Source organism: Rhamphochromis longiceps, linkage group LG13 (genome assembly GCF_057381845.1).
Source record: "Rhamphochromis longiceps isolate RC_006_pf linkage group LG13, R_longiceps_female_GT1.1, whole genome shotgun sequence".
In the NCBI taxonomy this organism is placed as follows: Eukaryota; Metazoa; Chordata; class Actinopteri; order Cichliformes; family Cichlidae; genus Rhamphochromis; species Rhamphochromis longiceps.
The window spans coordinates 3,081,735-3,104,432 of NC_140569.1; the positions used below are offsets into that span (position 1 = coordinate 3,081,735).

Below are 22,698 nucleotides of genomic sequence, written 5' to 3' on the forward strand. Positions count from 1 at the left end.
CACTTTTGAGATAAACAAAGTATCTAAAAAGAAATAAAAATGATATCTATCCCCAGAAGTTAAGATATTGTGTTACAGTAGCCAAAACGAAGCTAATAAAATAGCTTCATATAAAATGTTATAAAATAATAAAAAGCTATTTTTGTAAAAATAAAAGATTGCTCGAAATGGTACAAATAAAACATAACAAAAAGTAAAAATAAGTAACATTTTAAATAAGACAGATTCAATGCTTTTTCTTTTTGGTCATTCTTACACATGTATTCACATGAAACGAACATTTGCACCCAAGTCCAGCGAGACCTGAAAACCAAAAAGAGTGAAGACACAAAAGCAACAGAACAGAAAACACATTTACAGTCTTATTTAGTATACATAAGAAAATCTTTTATTATTATTATTATTATAAACAAGAAAATGTTCAGGCAGAGAGTGAACATTTCAGAGGCTCCAGAGCAGTGCCAGAGTTCAACAGTCTTACAACTTGCTGGAAAAAGTTCCGCAGTTGTTCATGCACCGATTACTGCACTAGTTTTCACAGTGCATGTCAGTCTCATTGTTGGTGGTGATGCATCGCCATCCCAGCTTTCAGGTTTTTCCTGAGCAGTCATATGACAGCAGTAAAAGTAAAAAAAAAAAAGAGGAAAACTTCTAATAAATACGTTTAAAACGGAAAAAGAAAGAAAGAATAAAAACCTTGAATATGAATAAATGAACAAAACCAACAGTTTCGCCCGCACCCTGGACGGAAGTGACGCATTTGATCTTATTTTGAAACGTTTTCCCGGATGTGGCTGGTCAGCGGCGCTGCTAGCTTGCTGTCTGGTCCTATGTGTCCTGAATGAATGACATCATGCAGGCTGCTGTTTGCGTCGGGCTGCGAGCGGACTCCTTCAGACAGTAACGGGTCATCTGGGAGTGTCATCTGAAGGCAGCCGTTAAAGCTGCGCGCGGTAAGAGAGTTTAAATCCTTCCGCCGTGATTCAGCGATTGTTTCGGTCTCTGCTAACCCGCTTGGCTAGGCTAGGCTAGCAGCTGCAGCCAGGTAAAGCTAACGGTGCAGCTTTGTGATAACGACAGGTACCTGTTGTTCAGACTCGGGATCAAACAGACTCTGAGGGGGAACCGAGGGGGAACCGAGGGGGAAGTCCTCTCCGTTTGTGCTCAGCCGGTCCGAGCTCACTTAAAATCACATATTTTCGGTCTATATTAACTACAAACACAATAATCCTCCAAGGTAACAGAAACTTAACATTAGCCCAGGTGTACATGACTATGTATATGTGTTTAAAACCCCCAAAACAAAACAAATAAGCTGTGTAAAATGAGGCTTTCATCGCCCATAATAATCTTTTTTGTCTTTTTATTGTAAAAAAGAAATGCACTGCACATTTAAATAAATTAAATAACTGAATTGAAACGAGGATGTGATGTTGCACTGTGTCTTTGTGGATCTACAGAAACCATATGATAGACTGTCAAGTATGTGAAGGTGGTGCAGGATATGTATGAGGTGGGGTGTGTGAAGGGCTGACAGGTGGGTTTACATCAGGGGTCTGATCTGAGCCCCTTGTTGTCTGCAGTGGTGATGGACAGATGAGGTCAGGCAGGGGTTATCTCTAGACACCCTAAAGGTTACCAAGTTTGTGTCTGCTGTAAAGTTGGACATTCTAACCTGGGAGTCTATGGAGTGGGTGTTTGAGCTAATGCAGCTTTTGTAGTCAGTAAATTAGGGTCTTCAGTCTTTCAGCACTAATCCCCTCCGTACTTCTCAGGTGTAAGGTGATGCAGCAGAAGTTGTGTTCCCGAGGTTCTGGATCCTTCCTTTTAGAGAGGAACGGCCAGGCCTGCGGCGCGATTGTGGACACTGTCACTCCCTGTGACCTCCCCTTCCGCTGTCCCCGCTGTGGCGAGCAAGAGCGTTTCCACAGTTTGGCTTCCCTCCGCGCTCACCTCGAGTACCGCCACTCGTATCGCTCACCAGACATGGTCACTGAAGGGTTCAGCATTACCGGGAAGCTCCCCGACCCGCTGACGGCAGCTATCCCGTGGCACGACATGAGCCTCCCGACGCGTAGGGGGCAGCAAAGTACAGGGAGGCCACCTCATGTCCGCTCTCTCAGCGACAGCAGAGACAGCGGATACCTCCACTCATATGGGTCTGCGAGGAGGCGCACCCAGAGCGTTGGGGTAGGGACGCAGGCGGAGGAGGACGAGGACGAGGAAATCGATGTGGGGACAGAAGACGAAGATGTGGAAGAAGACGAGGAGGATGAGGACGATGAGGGTGAAGAGAGAAGTGGAAGCAGAAATGAGGAGGATTTGAAAACTTCCTCAAAAAAGTCAGACCATCACCACATCAACCACCATCACATACTGTTCCCCCCACTTGGCCCTCCACCGGACCCAGATCTGGACCTGGATCTGGATCTGACTGGTGGGTTTCTGGAGCAGAGTGTTGCAGTATCAGAATACATCTGTTTTTTGCAGTAACGTCTCGTCTTGTTTGCACCTACCAGAGCATAACTCCTACTCCGGTTTGGAGACGGCAGCAGCCTCGGCTGCAGTGCGGCAGCGGCTGGCCAGCATTCTGAGGGCGGCCGATAGCACCATGCAGCGCCGGCTGGCCAGGGTGAGCACCGAGCTGGCTCATACCGACACGGAGCTCCTGTGTGAGCGTGCTCACTCACAGCATCTGGCCCAGGAGAGGCAGGAAGTTGCAGACAAGGAGAGGTCGCTTAGCCGACAGGTGGATGTGGCTGTGATGGTTATTGCCGCGTTGAGGGAGCAGCTCAACGCCTCAGAGAATGAGCTGGAGCGGCGAGAGAGGTGAGGCGGGCAGGATCTCACTGATGTGGTCTGGAGCAGCGGTCCCCAACCCCCGGGCCACGGACCGGAGTCGTTTGGTACTGGGCCGCGAGAGTTGAGGTTCGGGGGTGAAATTTATGTTTTCAGGGATTTATTCTTTTGTTTGTTAAGAATAAATCTTCCTTTTTTTTGGTACCAGTACTGGTTTTATTTTGTTGTATTTATGCGCGACACCTTAAACGCCGGTCCGTTAAAATATTGTCGACCATAAAACGGTCCGTGGCGCAAAAAAGGTTGGGGACCGCTGGTCTGGAGGATGTGCCAGGTGGATGGTGCTGGACTCCAGGGTTGCTCCTTGTCTCTGATCCTGTTTATGATATTCATGGACAGGATCTGAAGGTGCAGCCCGTTATTTCCCTTTTGCCTCTCTTGCATAGCTGGGGGTGAATGGTATATTTAAGTTATGAATTGGGTGATTTTTGCTTTGCAGGGAAGTGTTAACCATCCAGAAGTTTCTGGAGGCGGCGGTTCGCCAGGAGACGTGCGGCAAAGTTCGAATCCAGCATTTCATCGAGAATCTGCTGAGACGTATCGCTCTGGCCGAGAGGCTGGTGGAGTATTACCAGGTCAACGGTAGTCCGCCACAGTGCAACCACTACAAGGTACTGTCTTTGGTTGTTTTTATTCATTCATTTATTTATTCTAGTTGTTTTGTAAGTCTTTGTGTTTCTTTATGTCATTTTATGTTTGTTTTTTCAGCTGCTTTTAAATAACTTTTACACTGACAGACTGAATTGATCCTGACTTTTCCAGTTATGATGTTTTACTGTGGTGGGTTATTGCTCTGATGAAGGCCTGATTCTTGTGATTTTTATGACCTCAGCAGCACCAGCAGAAAACTGATAACGGCCCTCACAGAATAACTAAGAGCAGGTGAGTCCATCGTTACTTTGAATAAACAGTATTAGCAAATTTTCAGACTGAAATCAAGGAGAAATATTAAAGTGTTAACTGGACACAAACAGGTTGAACCTTATACTTATATTATTAAATACTGCTAAAAAATGTAGGATTTAAAATCGTATTAAACTCTGGCCGCCCTTCTCTGAGCCTGGTTCTACTGGAGGTTTCTTCCTGTTAAAAAAGAGTTTTTCCTTCCCACTGTCACCAAGTGTTTTCTCATACAGGTTTGTCTGATTGTTGCGGTTTTCTCTGTATAATTACATCATAAAGTGCCCTCAGGTGACTGTTGTTGTGAATTTGTGCTATATAAATAAAGTAGATTTGAATCCATATTTGTTCCTCTGAAAGTGCAGCATTACAGCAGCTGTTTCCTTTTCCTCTTGGCTTTTTATTGCAAATCATTTGAATTTGAGCTGAGAGGGAGGAAAGTCGTCAATAACCGATGGGGTGTAGGTGTAAAAAGGTTTGTTGCTCAGCAGGAACTGGCCTCTGACAGAGCAGGTAATCTGCTGCTGTTGGTCTAAATCAAAGTCAAAATCATCCAGGAGCTTTCTCGTGTCATCTGTCGGGTTTCTCTGTGGTGTTCTCATGTTTAATTCATGGCTCGACATGGGATGCTTTGTGCTTTCGCTCAGTGACTGCAGAGGGATTACCACACTCTCTCTGTGTGCGCTCAGGTCAGATGCTGTTTATCTTCAAAGGTTCTTGTTGAACTTTGTTCGTCGTGTGAGACCAGCTGTTCGGTCCAGCGTGTCCGTAAAAACCGACTAATGTTGCACAGCAGGTTCTGTCTGTTTTTGCAGTTAGATGGAAGTTTGTCATTTTTGAAAGTTTTCATGTCTTACCTGATCGGGTTACTCTTGTGTCTTCGATGTAAAGTTGCTGAACATAAAAGGATGTTTGGTGCATTTTTCTTTCTTGTTTCGTGTCAAACTCATAAGGATTTGTTGAGCTTAAAGAGATCATCGGTGATGCAGGTGAAAAGGCAGCATTTGAGGTGCTGATGGTCTCCAGGCTGGACACCAACCAGGGACAGTTCTGGTTTATCATCAGTGTGACTGGCTACCCGCTCCTACTGTGTAAAATGTAATTGAGGCGTGAGTGTTTCCATCATATGAAGTTAAAATGACAGCTTCCTTCTCTTGTTTGTTTGTTCGTTCATGTCTGAGTTTCGTCTCCAGGTCAGCAGGAGGTCAGCTGTCCTCGTCTGGTCTCGCTGACAGCAGAACTCAGTCCTCGTCCCAGTTCGGCGGACGTCCTCCGTTCTCCAAACCAGGCGGAGACCGAGATCGGGAGCGGGAACACCGGGAGCGCCTAGCTCAGTCATCCCGGCTGTTCTGCCGGCCTGAACACAGAGACGACATCTGGAACCATCAGCGGCGCCGGTCCGCTGGGTACGAGGACTAGACCAGCAGAGAAAGACCAGAGGGAGGGGTGTCAGGGGGCAAGACTTTATCACACGGTGACTTCATTCCAGTACGTTAACCTATGGAAAAGTAGCTCCCATCAACATCAGACTTCTTTTACACCACTTCTCATCTTAAAGCTGGATTTGTTAGTCTGACTCCCAGGAGTCCAAAAGTTAAGTATTCAAATACTAAACAGTAATAAATTTGACATGAATATTTTTGTCATTGCAAATTTAGACCAAATTTTCTAAAATGATTTTAAAAAGGATTTTTTGTATCTGGCAGATTATTTAAAAATATTTAATTATTTATACTTTAGTGCTTCTCCTCCTGAAAACTCCATAAATGACCCGTGGTCTCTAATAATAATGGAGGGAAAACTATATATAAAAGATGGACGTAGCTTCCAGGTCTGAGAAGTGGTGCCAGTGTGGAAGTGCCTTAAACCTGCATTCTTTCTAATGGCCAGCAGGGGGCGGAGTCTGATGACAAGAAGAAGGCTATGTCACCATTAAAGGTTCTGCTTACTTGGTTTTTGACCCAGTGCATCCAGCTTTTACATAAAATCTATTGGATAAAATAATTCTGAAGATGATAACAGATTATCATGGCTGCTTCCTCCGAACAGGGTTTACAACATAAAGCAATAACAAATATGACTCCATGAGCTCTTTGCATCAGACACATTCCACTTTTAATTGATTGCTGTAATTTTGGTACTTTTCCATAGATTATTAAACTGGAGTGGAAGTGTAAACTGTTACACTTGGTTCTTTTTCCTTTGGATGTATGACTGGGTAAACCTTCGATATTGAAACATAGAACTGAATTCTGTCTGTTAAGTATAATAGTTCATTTTATCTTCAGGTACAAAGGTGTGCTTTCTATTCGTCTGTTGATTTATGATTTAATGCCCGTCTGATCACAGAATTTGAATTTGACGCCTGATGACACGTCCTCTCCTCTGGTCAGACCTTCACATCCTGGCCTGGTTCGCTCGAAAACTCCTGATCAGTCAAGTTATCGTGTCTTTGCCTGTGCTTTCTAAGCCAAATCATCACCCGGGACCATCTCGATAGTTTAAGATTTGTTTAGTCTGTTATTGTTCAATCACATCTTAACAGCCCATCACGAGTGAAACTTTGGCTTTCTGCTGAAGGAGGAGGTACAAGGAGCTAAATTCTTACTATTCCAAGAGAAATCCTGGGTCCTTGCCTTTGCATGGTGCACCCAACTCTACTGTCTATCCTTTCTAGCATTGACTGTTTTGGGCTGTGCCCAACTGGTTCCATGTTTCAAGGCTGCTTCAAAGGTCTGGTTTAAATCCTTTTCCGCTCATAGTCTGGGCTATTCCTCTCCAAGGGAGGATCCTGGTATGTAAAGGGTTTGCATAGCCACAGTCCTTTTTCTTTGCTTGATGGAACCAAATTCAGTGCCATTGTAGTCGTGGCTATTTCAGGTGATACCCAACTCCAGCTCTTTCGGGCTCCACCCATCACCATTACCCCTGGTTTGGCTTTGATAGCTTCTGGGCAACGTTTATCACTTCTAGTTGTCAGTTTTTATTGAGGTTACTCAGAAAAGAAAACCAAACACACCCGGGACCTGTTCGCCTTGGAAAACTCTAGCAGGGTTTTTTTCTCAAACAGTGATGTTCCCAGGATCACAGAGGCACACAGCCCTCTTCACCAGCATAATGAGGTGATTCTTCAGTGAACGTATCTGGGAAAATGTATATCTGAGAATCCCATTCCCGAGTAAAGTGATAATAAGACTGAGGGTGATGTGGTTGATTGCAGTAAGCTGTTGATGACCACCAGTTTAGTTTGTACGAAGAGGAATCGGCTGAGGTGGTTTGAGCAATTAGGATGGTCCTGTAACACAGGACCCACACACACGACTGGGTTGTGCTTGAACTGTCCTTTATTGAGCATACAACGTCTTTCTTTCTGCGGTTTTTGGCACCAGCCTCGGACACGCTCTGAGTGAAGTTGATTTTCAGTAACGCCTCCTTGTCAGCACTGATTTGGTTTTTAAAGCACAGGCACAAGTTCGATGATGCCAGACCCGGGTCAAATCTGTTCAGCATGTAGCTGAGAGGAGTTTCCTTCGAAGATCGATCTGCTTTTGATGCATAGAGAGGAAAGATGACAACAGGTGATAAGTAAACATGGAGGAAACCGCTTCCTTCTACACTACTCAAATAAGGACGAAATGTTGCAGAAATGGGCGATGATATTTTAGCGGTGGGTTTGATGTGGTGCCGCCACCATCTCGACTCCACCCCTCTGGACTCTGGGTGTGGACACTTGTTGGAGTAAAATGATCTGTAGCTGCTCGGTTGCCTGTCTCTTATCATAACACCGAGGGCAGGGCAAAATGTGGGACCTCAATATCGTGTCCTGAGTCATTACTGCGACGTCTGTAGATGATGTCACATGTCCTAGACGATGACGCCCATTGCTAAGATGTTTTAACTTCACTTCTAAGGAGCTGTCATGCTATCCATCGGTGAGAAACTTACCGACCTGCTGCCAAAGCAGGATTTCATCAGTGGTGTGGCGGACTTAGAAAAACTAAAACAGCACAACTTTTTGGACGGTTTGTCCCATTTCAGACAATCTGAACTGAAAAAAGACCCGAAGGCTTGTTGGCGTAGCCGACGCCCTTTAGTGGAGACGATTGAAAATAGTCCCCAACAAGTGCAGATGCATTTGGAGAGGCTTGCTTTTTTGAATATAGCTGTCCAGGTACATGAAGGAGCGCTTTGGCCCAGGTCTGGAGGACGCCACACACTTAACGAATGTATGAGTTAATTTATAGCTCACAGTGAAGCGACGCCGTGCTTCAAGTCCCGACGTTTCGGGCTTTAGCTCGCGCTCCTTCACGTCTAAACGGGTGGAGATTCTCCAATCACACACGAATGACGTCACGTCAGCGCTTTCATCCAAAGTGACTTAACAGTGCCGTGAATGCGTACAGTCCATTTGCAGTATTCTTAACGACTCACGACGGCTTGTTTAACAGAATCATTCCTCGATCCGTTTACATTTCTGCACTCATCTAATGTTAGAATGTAAATGTAAAAAAGGCAGTATTTGGTGTAAACTGTATCTTTGCTGTCGTCGGTTTAGGTTTTGTTGATGGTGTTGATATTTTATATACAGAGCTGTTTCATGTCATCAAGTGGAGGTGGTGGTCCTACAGTACTATAACTTGACAGGACTTTTGTATGACTTGCAAATAGAAATCATTTTATGTCTAACAGGGTGCAGGTTCTGGAAACATTTCAGTATTTCCTAAATTATGTCATGCAAATTCGTCTTGGAAATATGTAATTATGGAAGCATATTACCCTGCTGCTGCTGAGGCGCTACAGCATGAAATCTGTATTATCTATTATTCTCTCTTTCTTTCCAGTTAGTCGGTGTGAATTTGACTTTCGATTGACCTTGTCAGATCTTCGAGAATTGAGCTTCCAGGCACCCTTTTTGAATTTCAGATTTACTAGAATATATTTAAAGCCAATTATATGTTTGTGTTTTCATTGGAATCAAACTGAGATGTGAGACGTTTGGTAGTAATGTAGAGTATATCTTTGATATTAATGTCCTGTGGTCAAAAATTGGATTCGTGTCCCTGAAACGGTATTCTTGAATTTCGCCGCTTGGAGAAACCTGATGCTGATAGGTTTGGATAAACCGACCACTGAGCACTGCTGTTGTTGACATAAAAACCCCGTCTCTTGATGGGCATTAAGCTTAGAATCGGGGAGTGATCCAAACCATCCAGCACCACACTAATGACTAACCTCATGCTGTGGACGGATCTTCTCAGATGTTCTCTCGGCTGAAGTTTGCCTCATTTTTTTAGCATCTTTTTCCTGCCGTAAGTTGCCATCTGTCTCTGGCCATCGGAGACCTTCATCATGAACAGTTCAACGTCATCCTCTGTCTGCCATCTGGTAATGTGTTCATATCCTGGTAGAAGCTTGCTGCATGGTGTCTGGCAGGTCTCTGGATATGAAACATAACGGTATTCTTGGGAGACATTACGGCTTTGTAGCTCATGATTTGCTGCTGTACGGTCATGTGACAGTCAATAAGTGGTTTTTCACTCCTGTTGGTAAACATTCAGTGGCTCTGTGCACGTGCGGTTCCTCCACCTACAAGTTGCTGAATTTCATGAAGTTTCTCGAGGTTTCTGGCGACTTCCTCTTCCTGTGTGGATGCCACTTTACTCTGCCGGTCAGGGATGACGTACCAGCTTTAAGTTTTGGGTTTTTTTATTCAGACAACAGCAGATCTCTTGGAAGTGTGCGGGCGTTGGGTTCGACTCTGAACTGCTTCCTGTTTTGTATTTGGAAAATGGAAGAAGATGCATGAAGCAGCCCTACTACTACTACCACTACTACTACTACATATGTAGCTATTGTGTTACTGTGAAAGCATGCTTCATATGTAGCAAAAAAATCCTATAAAATACTGTTATCTTGTACTACCATGTGTACTTTTGTAGCAGAGCGAGGTCTATTTTAATGGTATTTGAAGGAGAGTTGCACTAAACCATCCAAGAGAGCTTCGCTTGGCACTGTTGGATGTCTTTCGATGGGAAGAGGGATGTATAACGGACAATCAGCAGGGTTCGTGCACAGGTTTGAAAGAGTTTTGAAATGTTTGGGGTGATCGATGTGCAAGAGGCGGTTCAAGTGTGCAAGAAAAGAAAAGTATTGTACCTGATGTATTGTTTGTTTGAATATGACTCTCTGCCTTTCTTGCAGTAAGGTGGTAGAGGTGACGTTAGCTTTTCTGTTTGCGTAAAACTTCTAGCAGCAGCGTTCTGTTTGATATTCTTGATTTCTCAACTTTTGTCCGTAGGGATTTCATTTGCATAAGTAATCTCTAGGTTTGTGCCTTCACTCAAGAACTCTGTACTCTGTAAAAAAACAAACTTAAAAAAAAAAACACTGTGCAAAAATGCAATACTGTGAAGATCTGGAACACTTTATGTTGAATCCCGTCGGTCGGTATGTGTGATAGCCATCGAAGATTAAAGAACAAATATGACGCCAAGACGAGATCTGCTGTTTTGTCTGTTTTTCTTTTATAAAAGATCATTCAACAGAAGTCTTAAAAAGGGGGTCAGTTTCATGCTTCATGTTCATGCTGTGCAAGTTTAATGAGTGATTAATGACATAATGAAGTTATTGCTACATTAGAAGTGATAATGATGAATGACCCCTCGATACGAGGAGACAACATTTCTAGAACATTTTAAAAAAGCAGCGAGGGGTGCATTACCAACCGCTGGCTGTTTGTGGTACGCCTGCAGGTTTATGACCTCCCACTGTGCAAGTTCTTCCTCACCAAACAAGCCTGTATGAGCCTCGCTTTGTCACGGCCATGATGTCGCAGAGATGTTGGAAGCATTAAATTGTCCAAAGTTTATTGCAAAACTAACCCATTAATATTAAGACGACTCGTGTCATGAAGCTCCTGAAACACAGATTTTGTGCTGATGTTAAAGCCGGAGGAGTTCTGCAGCTGCGGAGTTACTGAGTCAGCCAGGGTTGGTCACTTTTACGCACCTCAGCAATCGGTGACCTCACTCTGTAACTCTAGTCTGACACTTACTGGCTGAGCTGCTGTACTTCAGCTTTGCAACTGAACCACTTACAGCGTATCAGGGAGGAAATTCGTTGAGCTGACTTATTGCAGCTGTGGACCATGGTGCACCTGTGGCAATGGGACTGGGAACGCCTGCATTCAAAGATTATGAGGTGTGACTTAATAACAGTGTACCTGCGAAAAGAAGAGGTAAGTGCAAAGCTAGCATGGCCTACAGATCCCCAACATCCAGATGCACACATTCAGAATAAATTTCAAGCAAGCCTGAAAACGCTGGGAAAAGATGAAAACAAGCAGATTTGTGTGTTTTTGAATGTAACGTTTCCAACATGAAAGTCTTCTGACTGTTGGAAAACTTCTCCCAAGTCTCTGTTCGAGTTAACCAAAGTAACCGACCTGTAGTTATCCAACTGTTTTATGGTAGTACTCGTATCTGGCCACTTGGTGTCACTCTTCTCACATAAATACAGGTGTGGCACCTTCGCTACTTCTTTGGTTGCTATTCTTGCATTTCCCAGAATGCCTTCTGTGAATGTTCAGGCTGTTATCCTCGCAGTAGATGACGGGAGACGTTTCTAAACCTCTGTCACGCCCGCTCATCGTTGCGTTACAGGTTATGTCCTGTAAACACCATAAATCATTACAAACTGCTTAGAAACAGGCGACTCATACGTGCAGCAGAATCACAGAAATGAAACGAGAGAGTGGCGTAAAGTCTGTAAACAGGTTTAATGTCTTTACGGTGTTTTGTTCGGAATAAGTCAAGATTCCTTCATTAAAAACAAGCCCAGGGGTTCTGAACCTATGGCCCGAGGGCCAGAATTGGACCGCTAAGAGTCCAGCCCGGCCCACTGCGTGGCTCTGGAAGGGAGGGCACAGATTTTAAAATAAGTGGTAGTAAAATACTTTCAATATTTTCATTAAAGTTTTTAGGTAATGGATAAAAATTTAAATGATTGTAAAAAGTTCCTTCTTTTTTACTCTCTGAAAAAAAGTAATATTTTTCATAGAAAAGACTTTTTCCTTTGCTTTATTATTTAAGGAGAATCTGGGAATTTGAACCATTTTTCAGGAATTTTGCACATTTATTTTTTAACATTTAATCCAGAAACATCAGGCTGACAGATTTCATCCATTTACTGCAACAGTATTTCTTTATCATATCGAAGAACTGAGATGTATTGTTGGGATTTCACTTTTTTTTCTTCTATCACGATATCTGAGACAGAAAAGTGGAGTTTAAGGTCAAATTGGGCTGAATGAGCCTCATCCGTGGTTTAGACATTTCAGTTTGTCAGTGTCTTGTCAGATTTATAGATCAGTGTAAATGAAGATCTGTTAGAGGGAGCTTCTTCCATATGATGGTGCTGACATGACGACTCCAGGAAATGTTTTTAACTTGAAAGAAATCCTTTTAAAAAAGATGAAACGGTAGAAGAAAAATCTGTTTAGGAATTTCTGCAGGTATGAAGTGATAAATTGTAACTTTTTATATTCAGACATATTTTTGTTGTTCCTGTGATCGTGTGATGTGTGTGAACAGGGCATGGTGGGAACTTGCACAGTGGTCGGGATGGAAGAAACCAGCGGTTAGCCACAGCTCATTCCAACCCCCCTGGACTCTGGGGGGCTCGTCTGCCCGCCTCTCTGTCTGTGAGGACATATGAACATGATTAAGATGACAGCTCTGTTTCTTTTTTCATCTTTCTGATGATTGTTTCTCAAGTCCAAGATGTCCAAAGAAGCCGGAGGCAGAGCACAGAAATACTCTGTGAGGCTAAAACGCTGTCCTGTTTCTCACGTCCGTCCAAAACTCTGAAAACAGACGGAATCGTAGTGAAGATGCTGGCTTCACGTGAGGGTGGACTGTGAACAACAGTAAACGTGATCGGTGTGCCGTGAGTAAAAGCATCGATGCGTGGGCCCGAAACATGAAGCTTCATAAACTGTAGTTCCTCTAGTGTCCACATGAGGCTCCAAAAAGCGAGCCAGTCCCCCAGCTACAGTAACTGGACCTCTGGTCTGTACTTTTGGAGACTTTTAATCCAGTACTTCGGTTTTCCGTGTGCTTTACTGCATTAACAGAAACCTGTGCTCTAGTTTGAGATTTAAGGATTTTCTTTGCCTGATTAATAGTCCAATTAGGGGAGGCTGAGCAAATCATCTAATTGGAAGGTTGCAGGTTCAATTCCTGGCTGCTTTGGTCTAAGTTTCCTTAGGCAGTATACCAAACCCAGAGTTGTTCCTGATGCACTCATTGGAGCATCAGTGTTATAACTAATTCATCACTCTGCATTTAAAAAAATTAAGTTCCCTAATAGAATATCCGACATGTCCAAATTCAATTACGCTGAGTTTAAAAATGCCAGTAAATGTATTCAGTCGTGTAAACGGTCCATCAGCGTGTATTGTGTATTGTTATAGTTTGCATAGTTTCATAGTCACTGCAGCAGGACATATTTTAGGCTTCTGAGCTGTCAGCGAACAGTTTCCACTCATCTGCATCACTCTCACAGCCCAGCGCACCCCAAAGACCTTCAACAACAACAACACACACAAGGTCATCGTGCATTTCAAACACTGGATTAAGATCGGTCTTGTGATGCCTGTAAAAAGCTAATTTGGCTCCTGGAGGCAGGAGGTTACTCTCACTGAGCCGACAGCTGCTTCCTCTGGCAGATCTCATACTCAGTCATTTAACTCTGGCTAAGTGAGTAACTGATGAGCTCCAAGGGGATGGATCTTCAAAGTCTTCATCACCAGAATAATGTGCATCTGGAGGCAAAACATGACCATCAAGTTATCCACACACGCCCAACACACTGAATCAGGTGTCATAGGTCGTCTTGGTTTTCTGGTTTCAAACCAAAATAACTGAAGCATTCGCAGATGAAAGCTTCGCGATCGTGTTTACTTGTGTCACATCTGCAACGGGTGTTATTTATGACATCAGCGACCCCAAATTAGTAAAGAACTAGTGTTAGATTTGATACAGCAAATATAATCACTTAAAAATCAGAAAACACAGAACTGGAGAGGACAAAACACTAACGGTGAGACTCAAAGAACTGGAGAAAGTGTTTATGTCCACGTTTTATAAACCATATATGATCCAACAGCTGCTGAAGTAAACCATCTGTTATGGCCAGGATGGCCGGTGTGTTTAAGGTGTGGACCCAAAATCAGACACACAAAGGACAGGACGAAAGTTAAAAAGCGAGCCATTTATTCAGGCTCATGAGAAACACAAAAAGCAAAGGTGAACTATAACAAGAACTCGGATAAGCAAACGATGACATGAACCTGAACCGAAGCTTGAAAATAATCCTGCGAATTGAAGAACACGATGCTGAACAGAGGAAGACAGAAGACGATACACAGGAGGGCAATGAGGGAAGTGAGAACACCTGAAGAAACACAGCTGACACAAATGAACCTGAACAGCAGGGAACACTGAACATGGAACAGCAGACCCTTCAAAGTAAAACAGGAAACTTAAAAGAATGTGGACAAGACAACATGTAAGACTGCACAGAGGACAGGAAACGACTCAGGAGACAGAAAAAACATAAACTAGACCAAAACTCAACTAAAACAAAGTAATAATAACAAAAATGTAACATTTTCTTAATGTTTAATAAGCAGAGAGAATTCAGAATTCGCAGCCCCCTGACAGCATCTGATGGTGTGAAGACAGTTTGACATAAATCAGTGCAGAGCTCACAATTTGATTAAGCAGCCACTTCAAAGTTGAATAAAGATGTATATTGACAGAGTCACTATTCTGTCACTTTGCTTAATAAATAGTAAATACTTGGATCATCGTGTCCACCACATGTCTGTTTTCCTCCCATCTGAACAGAAATTCTTCACATGAAGCATTTGTTTCTATTTCTGCTTCTTCTCCTGGTTTTTGACCTACATCAGCACCATCTGCGTGTTGGGAAAAACCATCCGGCTGTCGATCCTGAGGCCACGGCAGAATGTTAAATGTCTTGTTATGTTATGGTTCCTAACTGCGCTCCAGCCTGTCAGTAAATACTGCAGGCTGGTGTTGATCTTTCATGGAGAGAGTAAACACAATAACACGGCACTTTGACGTCACCGCGGAGGCTCGCACGGCCCTCTCAGTCCTCTGCGCTCCGCCGTGAAATCGTGGCTTTGACGTAGAGAAAAAGGACGCTGTGTGAAGCGGCCGGTCGGCGTATCGCCGGACGCATCTACAGATTGTAACCGTGGCGCCTGGGCCGTGTGGGCTGCAGATAACAGGTTTCTGGGAGCACAGACACACAGCACAGTTGTTGTTGTTGCTCTGATACAAAGGAGACATGCGTGAGGCTGACTTCAGAGGCAGCATTCATAATGCAGCCTCTGACCGACGGTGTCACTTCCCAGCATTTAGGAATCAGTCTGAATTATACGTCTCAGTACTTTAATACTACCTGTAAACGAAAGCTTTGTGTTTTTTGATTGAGTGTTTTAAATAAGTTCTTTTAAGCTATTTAAAAGGAGGTAATGTTATACTTTTTCAGATCTTTGGAGCATTTTAAAAGAAAAGTGATGAATACTAGACCTTATTTTTATTATTTCAAAAGAAATAAACAGTACTATTAAGTGTTGTAGCTTTGTGTGTTCATACTTGGTGCAGGTAACGCTGATTCTGACGGAAAGGTGTCAGTATACACAGATCATTACAGTTCATGGTGTTTGAACTGCACCACCAATGAGCCCCTTAGCATCCAAACTGGACCCCAGAAGTAGTGTGATACTTTGGGCCATGTCCTGCTGGGAAACCTTGGGTCCTGCCATCCATGTGGATGTTTTCTAACGTGCAGCACCAACCTGAGCATCGTTCCAGACCATGTGGTCTTTCACGCGAGGTGCTCTTGATGTTTTTCAGTGCTTAAAAAACAGATTCAGGAATCTCACTAAGTCTGAGCTTCAGCACGATGATCTATGATCTATTAGTCTGAATAAACTGCATCAGGTTAACATGTGTGATGTAGAGGAACAGAAACAGGCTTTGGTGCCTCAGATCTTTGATCTGTTTTCTGAGAAATCGCCAGATAAAACTTCAAAAATTACATTTTATTACCATGTGGGGTAGGTGGCTGCTCAGAACACGTTCGAGCATGTGAAAGGTCTCCTTTTCACCAACATTTGGTGCCAGGTTTCCAGCCAACACTCTTTTTTTTTTTTTTCTTTTTTTTTCTTAAATGACATCAGAAACAGCAGTATGCGACATTACGTGATGGCAGAGCTTCAGTTCATCCTTTGTCATTTTTTTTTTTTTTTTTTTTTTAATAAATAGGACAGGGGGAATGAATGAGAGAAAGAGGGGGAGAGAAAGAAAGAAAACCAAAGGGGAGAAGAGACGGTGAGAAGGGGGGGGAAGAGAGAGAAGAAAAAAAAAGAACTCCTGGGTCACCTGTATGGAGAAAAAAAAAAAAACAAACAAAAAAAACAAACAGAGGAGACAGCAAACAACAAAGAGCAACATAATAATAGAGAAAACAAAGCACCATCACAATAAACTAGCTAGTCATAGATATCAATATTTACTAAATAATAAACGATATTGTGCAGCACGCAAGATAGACAGCGCACAGTGTGCTTTGAGGCAGCAGCCAAGAAAGCTTTAGTCCGCGTCTGTGAATACCCATGTGTGCATACCTGTGTGGATCAGCATGCTTGCATTCCAAAGGTTTCTCCATGTAATGATCTGCTAGGGAGTGTGGGGGGGCCACAGCCCCGTCCTCCAGGGTGTGAAGCGGGTATGGAGGAGATCAAAACTCCAGACATCCAGAGGCCCCCAGAACACAAGAGACCATGGAAGACCTACAGAGGGGCAGCCGCGCCACTGTTCCAGTAAGAGCTGAGGAGAGTCCCAGATGAGAGCTCATTCAGCAGCCGCGGAGCAGAAGCCAGGGGGAGTTGCAGTGACGCGCCCGTGAGCTCCGCCGGCCCCCAGCTGTGCCTGAGTGACCGAGCCCCAGGCCGAGAGGCCGGGGGCACCCCACCTCCAAAGGGGCCCGAGCGAGCCCCAGGCCCCAGGCCCTGACAAGCGGCCGCCAAGGAGTGAGCCAACACTCTGAGTGTAGCTTTTTTTAGCACTTGCAATTGTAGCTAATGGTTGTGAAGTGGACAAACATCATTGATGTTCGCTACATAGTCGACACCGTTAAAAGAAAAATGATTTTGTGTGTGTATATCCTCTGCAGGAACGTTTTAACAACATAAGCTGACCCACCATAAAGACAATGACCATCCAAAAATGGGCCGAAGCACAAAATAAGGCAGAAACGAGTCCATGCGAATCCTCCAGACAGAAATAACATGAAACTTCATCAGGTCCAGATCCCGAGAGTCTAAGGAGAAGTCATGAAAAACTGATATGAACCTAAAAGGACAGTAATGTTAATATTATTACATATATCACCCCCAAAATAGAAAGGTCCATCAAGATAGTTTGTTTCTGGGCTAAATACCACCATCATTTACTTACAGAGTGAATCCCAGAGTCATGTGCATGTGAAGGTTCTCTGTGGGATTCTTTTGCCTTCAGATCCAGCTTCCTGTCTATACCCTGTGGACCAAAGTCTGTCAGAAAACACATTTGGATCCACTCAAGCTGAAGTGTCTGAGGAACAACGGCACGCAAACCTAAACTTAGCTTCGTTTGGGCTCCTTTAGAAATGCAGATTCCCGATCAGAGCGCAGCACACATCCTGAAAGGGCAAAGTAGTTGTCATCCCGAGAGCGACATTTATACGATACCCCCGGGACGACAGCTCCCTCAGCCAGTTAGTCTTGGAAATGTCACACAGAGCTCTGCTGCCAATGCTGGCAAAAGTTAAAAAGAGAAATTGTTACGCAAAGCTCAAATTCCAATTTCAAGGAGCTCCGTGTTACCTCGGAAAAGCATGAAGGGAACTGTAGAGCTGCTCTGTGTGCGAGCTAGCATCACGCTAATTATCACTATAATAATACAAATAATAAAAAGTATAACGACTGCACAGCTGAGCTGAATGTAACTAAAAATACAGTAAATTACAGTCAATACACATCTATTGGTCAGTTATGCTAATTACAAACATGCAGTAAACTGACTGACGTGTTCATGAAGTGACGTCGAAGCACAAAAACTTTGTAAATGTCAGAGACACATCAGCTGAATTCAGTTTTGTTCATACAGCTCCAAATCATCACAACACTCGCCTCAAGGTGCTTTATGTTGTAAGTAGCGCTGTCAGCGTTAATGTTGGCGATCAGCGTTACCTTGCTAACGGAGATTTACCGCGTTAATGCGGTAATGGCGTTAACGTCATTTTAACGAGATTAACATTGACAGCACCAAGTGTAAGGTAGACCCTACAGTAATACATGCAGAGAAAAACCCAACAATCATATGACCCCCTATGAGCAGCACTTTGGTGACAGTGGGAAGGAAAAACTCCCTTTTAACAGGAAGAAACCTCCAGCAGAACCAGGCTCAGGGAGGGGCGGGGCCATGTGCTGCGATTGGTTGGGGTGAGAGAAGGAAGCTGCAGAGAAAAAAAATGGAAACATATTGGATTTTTTTTTAATGTGAAATTTGTCTTAGAAAACATTTTCATAAGATATCCACCTGTGAAATTACCAACACTCACACACACACGCGCGCACACACACTCGCACACACGCACACGCGCACACGCACACACACACACACACTCACACACACACTCACACACACACGCGCACATGCACACGCGCGCGCGCGCGCGCACACACGCACACACACGCGCACGCACACACACACACACACGCGCGCGCACATGCACACACACACACGCACACACACGCGCACGCACACACACACACACAGATACTAAAAGCACAAATAACTTTGATCTTCAGTTTTATTTATGCAGCATGGATTCACAACAGTCCCTTCAAAGTGCTTTTCGTTGTGAGTTTCAGTGTCAGGGATAGATGCAAAATAAAGACACAGAAACTAAAAAAACACAAACAAATAAAAACTGATTCGAACAATAAAAGGGACAATAATAACTTCCATGGAAAAACCAAACAAACAATTTAATAAGTTTAAAAAATGACCACAAAGAGGCAGGAAACAAAAACACGAAGCATGTTTTTGTCATGAGTCGTGTTTGTTTGTTTTTGTTTATTTGTTTAGAGGGGTTGGGGGATTCTCCTGAATCGTCTTCACTTCTTCTGAGTTGGGATTTTATTGTGTCTTAGCGTCTGAAGCTGTCATCAACCGCTGTGTGGAAAATGACGTTTTGCAGTTATGAATCCAGGACTCTCGAGACTAAAATAAATAATTTTATTTTCATGTTTCTCTCTTCTTTGACTTTCCGATAATTATTCTTTCGACTGCTCCGTTTCGCTGTCTCCACATTAGACCGTCTGCTTCCAGTTCCCTCTACCTCAGCATCCTCCTCTGTCACACCAACCCTCTGCATGTCCTCCTGCATTCCATCCATCAATCTTCTCCGAGGTCTTCCTTTCTTCCCTCCTGCCTGAGAGCTCCAGTGTATCCGCCCTCCCTCCTCTGCACAGGTCCAAACCATCTCAGCCTCGTCTCCTCAGCTTTATCTCCATTTTATCAGAATAAAATGGAGATAAAGTTTTTGTTGGACTTTGTGAGATTTCGAGGATGAACTCAGCCACCCGCGTCCTGCACAATCCAAAATACTGTATTTTAAAAATTTGCCCCAAACTTCGAGCTCACTGACATCCTGAAAATAGTTCACAAACTAGTTTGAGACTAAAGTTTGATCACAAATTTCTACATTTGAAGGACAAGGTCTGCGCATACAGAGAGGAGCCCCACCCACACCTCGGACACTCGCACCACTTGTCTGTTTTGCTAACAGACTCGTCAGACGCTGCAAACTGGTTCTGAGACAGGTGAGAATTTGGCCTGCAGGAGCTCTCAGCGCCCTTCAGGACTCTTGTGCACACTGACTGGGACATGTTTAGGGAGGCTGCAACAAATGTTGACCGCACCAACTTAGTACACATCTGTGACCACGCATCCCTACCAGATGCGCTGAACGCACGGTTTGATGCTCAGAATGATGTGTTGCTACGTTCTACAGTTGGACTATCCAGAGCGTCCTGAGCAGCTGCATCCCTGTCTGGTATGGTAACTGCACTGTATCGGATTGCAAGACCTGATAGTGAGAGCAGCCGAGAAGATCATTGGAGCCTCTCTTCCCTCCATAACAGACAGCTATCGCACCCGCTCCATCCGCAAAGCCACCAGCATTGTGGAGGACCCCACACACCCCTCACACACACTCTTCACCCTGCTGCCTTCTGGCAAGAAGTACCAGAGCATCCAGGTGCTCACTGCCCGACTGAGGAACAGTTTCTTCCCCCAAGCCGTCAGACTCCTGAACACTCAGTGACACACACAGCTGCATACACATCACTGCCGAGCACTTATCTGCAGTATCACACACACACACACTTTATGTATTTCTGTGTTGATCGTCTGTTATGTCATATGCAGCACCAGGGTCTCAGAGGAACGCTGTCTCGTTTCACTCTGCACTGTCCCACTGCACATGGCTGAAAGGACAATAAAAGCCACTTGACTTGAGTTGACAATTTGTGATTGGATGTGCAGATATAGTAGCAAAAAATAATCTTGGATTGTAGACTAAAGTAAATGTGATCTTGGAAGATATCGAGTTAATGCAGTGCATCATGGGAGGATCTTCAGTGTCCAGGAGCAGAATGAAGCTGTGAACTGGTGCAGTAAGCACAGGACAGCAAACCTCAAAAGAGTCTGCAGTCTACACACAACATGCACAGCCTCTGCTGTTTACTGTCCTGTTATAAATATACAAGGCTGGCCGTGTGTGTGTGTGTTTGTGTGTGTGTGCTGGCTGCACAGCAGCCGCCTGTTGCAGAATAATTTAAACTGTTTATTTGATTTGGAGGACAGCCTACGCGGGGCTTCCACAATCTGGCTCTCCATCAGGGCTAAAAGCGTCCGAGCTCTGCATCACGCCGTCTATTTTCAGCAGGCCTTCGCTTCCTGCTAATAAAAACAGCACGTCGCTTCAGGAGAACTGTGGCGTCACACGCTGACCGCACACGTGCTCGGCAGTATTTCTGGTGTGGAAGCGAGGCCTCTGTGTCACATTGTGAGTGGGTGGGTGTCAGGAGAAGTTTTTACGGACTGAAGGGAAGTGAGGAGGTGATCTGTGTGGGAGCGGGTGACATCTCCACGGACGGGTGGAGGGAGATCTCTGTGACTAGTTCGCTCACAGCCCGAGTGCACACTACAGTATTACTGAGGTGTTAAAGAGTCAGCATGATGGTGGCTCCAGATCCTGTCCACATTATGTCATCAATGATCTGATTACAACTGGAAAACTCTACAAAAGTCACTGCGAAACTCGACTGATGCACTCTGCAAAGGTTTAATGGAAACAGCTGATACAGGACCCACCAAAAAAGCCTAAATGACTACAAAAAGGTTCACAAAGTAATGAAAAATGGCCCTAAAAAGACACAAAATAATGCATGTAAAATTAAAATATGGTACAAAATTACCACAAAAGGGTCCACATCAACTCAGAATGAGCACAACAGACCCCCAAAATAAGAAACGTGCAAAATTATGACAAAAAAGATGGAAAGTAACAGAAATAAATTCTCCCAAAGAGCCAGCATCTCATCCAAAACCCCACAACAACATCAAAATAGAAAAACCCACAAAAGATTGTCAGAAATATCTACAGTAATGCAGTAAAGTACAAAGAGACGCCAAAGAAGATCAAATGCTCACAAATAGGTGAAAAACAAAACTCCCCCAAAAAACTACAAAATGCTGCAAATTCCGTGCAAACAGCATCGAAACACAAACACACCAAAAAAATTAAAATGAACACAATATAATTCAAAACAATCTCAAAATTGTGAGAAAAGGTAACAAATGTCTCAAAACTGCCACACAACAAAACACAGTGGCCGTAAAATAATAACACAACCACAGAGAAACTCCCAAATATACAAAATGACCTAAAAACAAACTCCAACAAACACAAAGTGTTTGTTTAGCTTGGCACAAACTGCACGTATGGGCATTTAAGTGAACACACAGCAAACAGCATGCCTGGTGTTTGTGAACTTTACGAATCCTTTTAGAGCATCGAAACATGCAGTTTGGTTTGTGTCAGCTTGTTTTTCAGATTTACAGTCCTGGATGAACCTCTGTAAACTCTCCATTTCAACCCTAAATCTGTAAAACTGTACCTGACATATTTAAAACAGGTACAAATCAGTTGGCTGTGGACTGTGAGCACCCTAACAGGATAACACATCCTGAGGAGGATCGCCCACATCCTGTTTCTCTCTGGTTTGATGTCAGCAGTGAACAGAAATCAGCCAAACGAATGCCTTTATCAGGGTGAATTTCCATAAAGTAGGCTGTGTGTGTGTGGGTGGGTGTTTCCCAGCAGAAAGATGCCCAAATGGGCTGCCTACGTCTTTATCATGAAATGCCAAACTCAACTAGTGAGTCACGCTTACAGATGAGTCACTGTTAGAGTTTCAGGACTAAAGTGTGTTTTTTACCCACAAAGATGTTATAATTTCATTAAAGTGTCCTCTTCCGTTTGGAGCAGAGTGACGGACCCCAAACAGCTGAAGAGCTTTATCCCAAAATATGATGAATACAGCTGACACCCTCTCGTGAGTGGGGTTATTATAGAGGTCCAGCGATCCTGCAGTGACAAAAAGGGGACGAGACAGCCGCAAACTCCAAACGGCCAAAGGTGGAGGGAAATGACCGTAAAGACACAAATCAGACAGGAAACACCTTTAAAATCACAAAAAAGACATAGAATGATTAAAAATGACCAGACATG

At 43.9% G+C, this 22,698-nt stretch overlaps 1 protein-coding gene across 2 annotated transcripts; it reads left to right on the forward strand.

The window, feature by feature from the left end:
- Positions 1-788: 788 nt before the first annotated feature.
- znf365 (zinc finger protein 365) lies at positions 789-10,258 on the forward strand. Of its 2 annotated transcripts, none has more exons than XM_085427763.1 (6): positions 789-953; positions 1,776-2,437; positions 2,520-2,829; positions 3,299-3,470; positions 3,695-3,741; positions 4,953-10,258. In XM_085427763.1, exons 2-6 carry the CDS (start codon positions 1,786-1,788, stop codon positions 5,176-5,178), a joined length of 1,407 nt encoding a protein of 468 aa, XP_085283889.1. In that variant the 5' UTR covers positions 789-953; positions 1,776-1,785; the 3' UTR covers positions 5,179-10,258. The 2 variants fall into 2 exon arrangements, with proteins under 2 accessions (XP_085283889.1, XP_085283888.1); XM_085427762.1 differs by having other exon boundaries at positions 790-953; positions 3,692-3,741.
- The last annotated feature ends 12,440 nt before the right edge of the window (positions 10,259-22,698 follow it).

What these genes read in the sequence shown, in the direction of transcription:
- znf365 (XM_085427762.1), top strand. Translation starts at nt 1,786, where the DNA reads ATGCAGCAGAAGTTGTGTTCCCGAGGTTCTGGATCCTTCCTTTTAGAG. An exon ending in CACAGTGCAACCACTACAAG is followed by an intron (nt 3,471 to 3,691) that starts GTACTGTCTTTG and finishes TTATGACCTCAG; the next exon opens with CAGCACCAGCAGAAAACTGA. An exon ending in CACAGAATAACTAAGAGCAG is followed by an intron (nt 3,742 to 4,952) that starts GTGAGTCCATCG and finishes TTTCGTCTCCAG; the next exon opens with GTCAGCAGGAGGTCAGCTGT.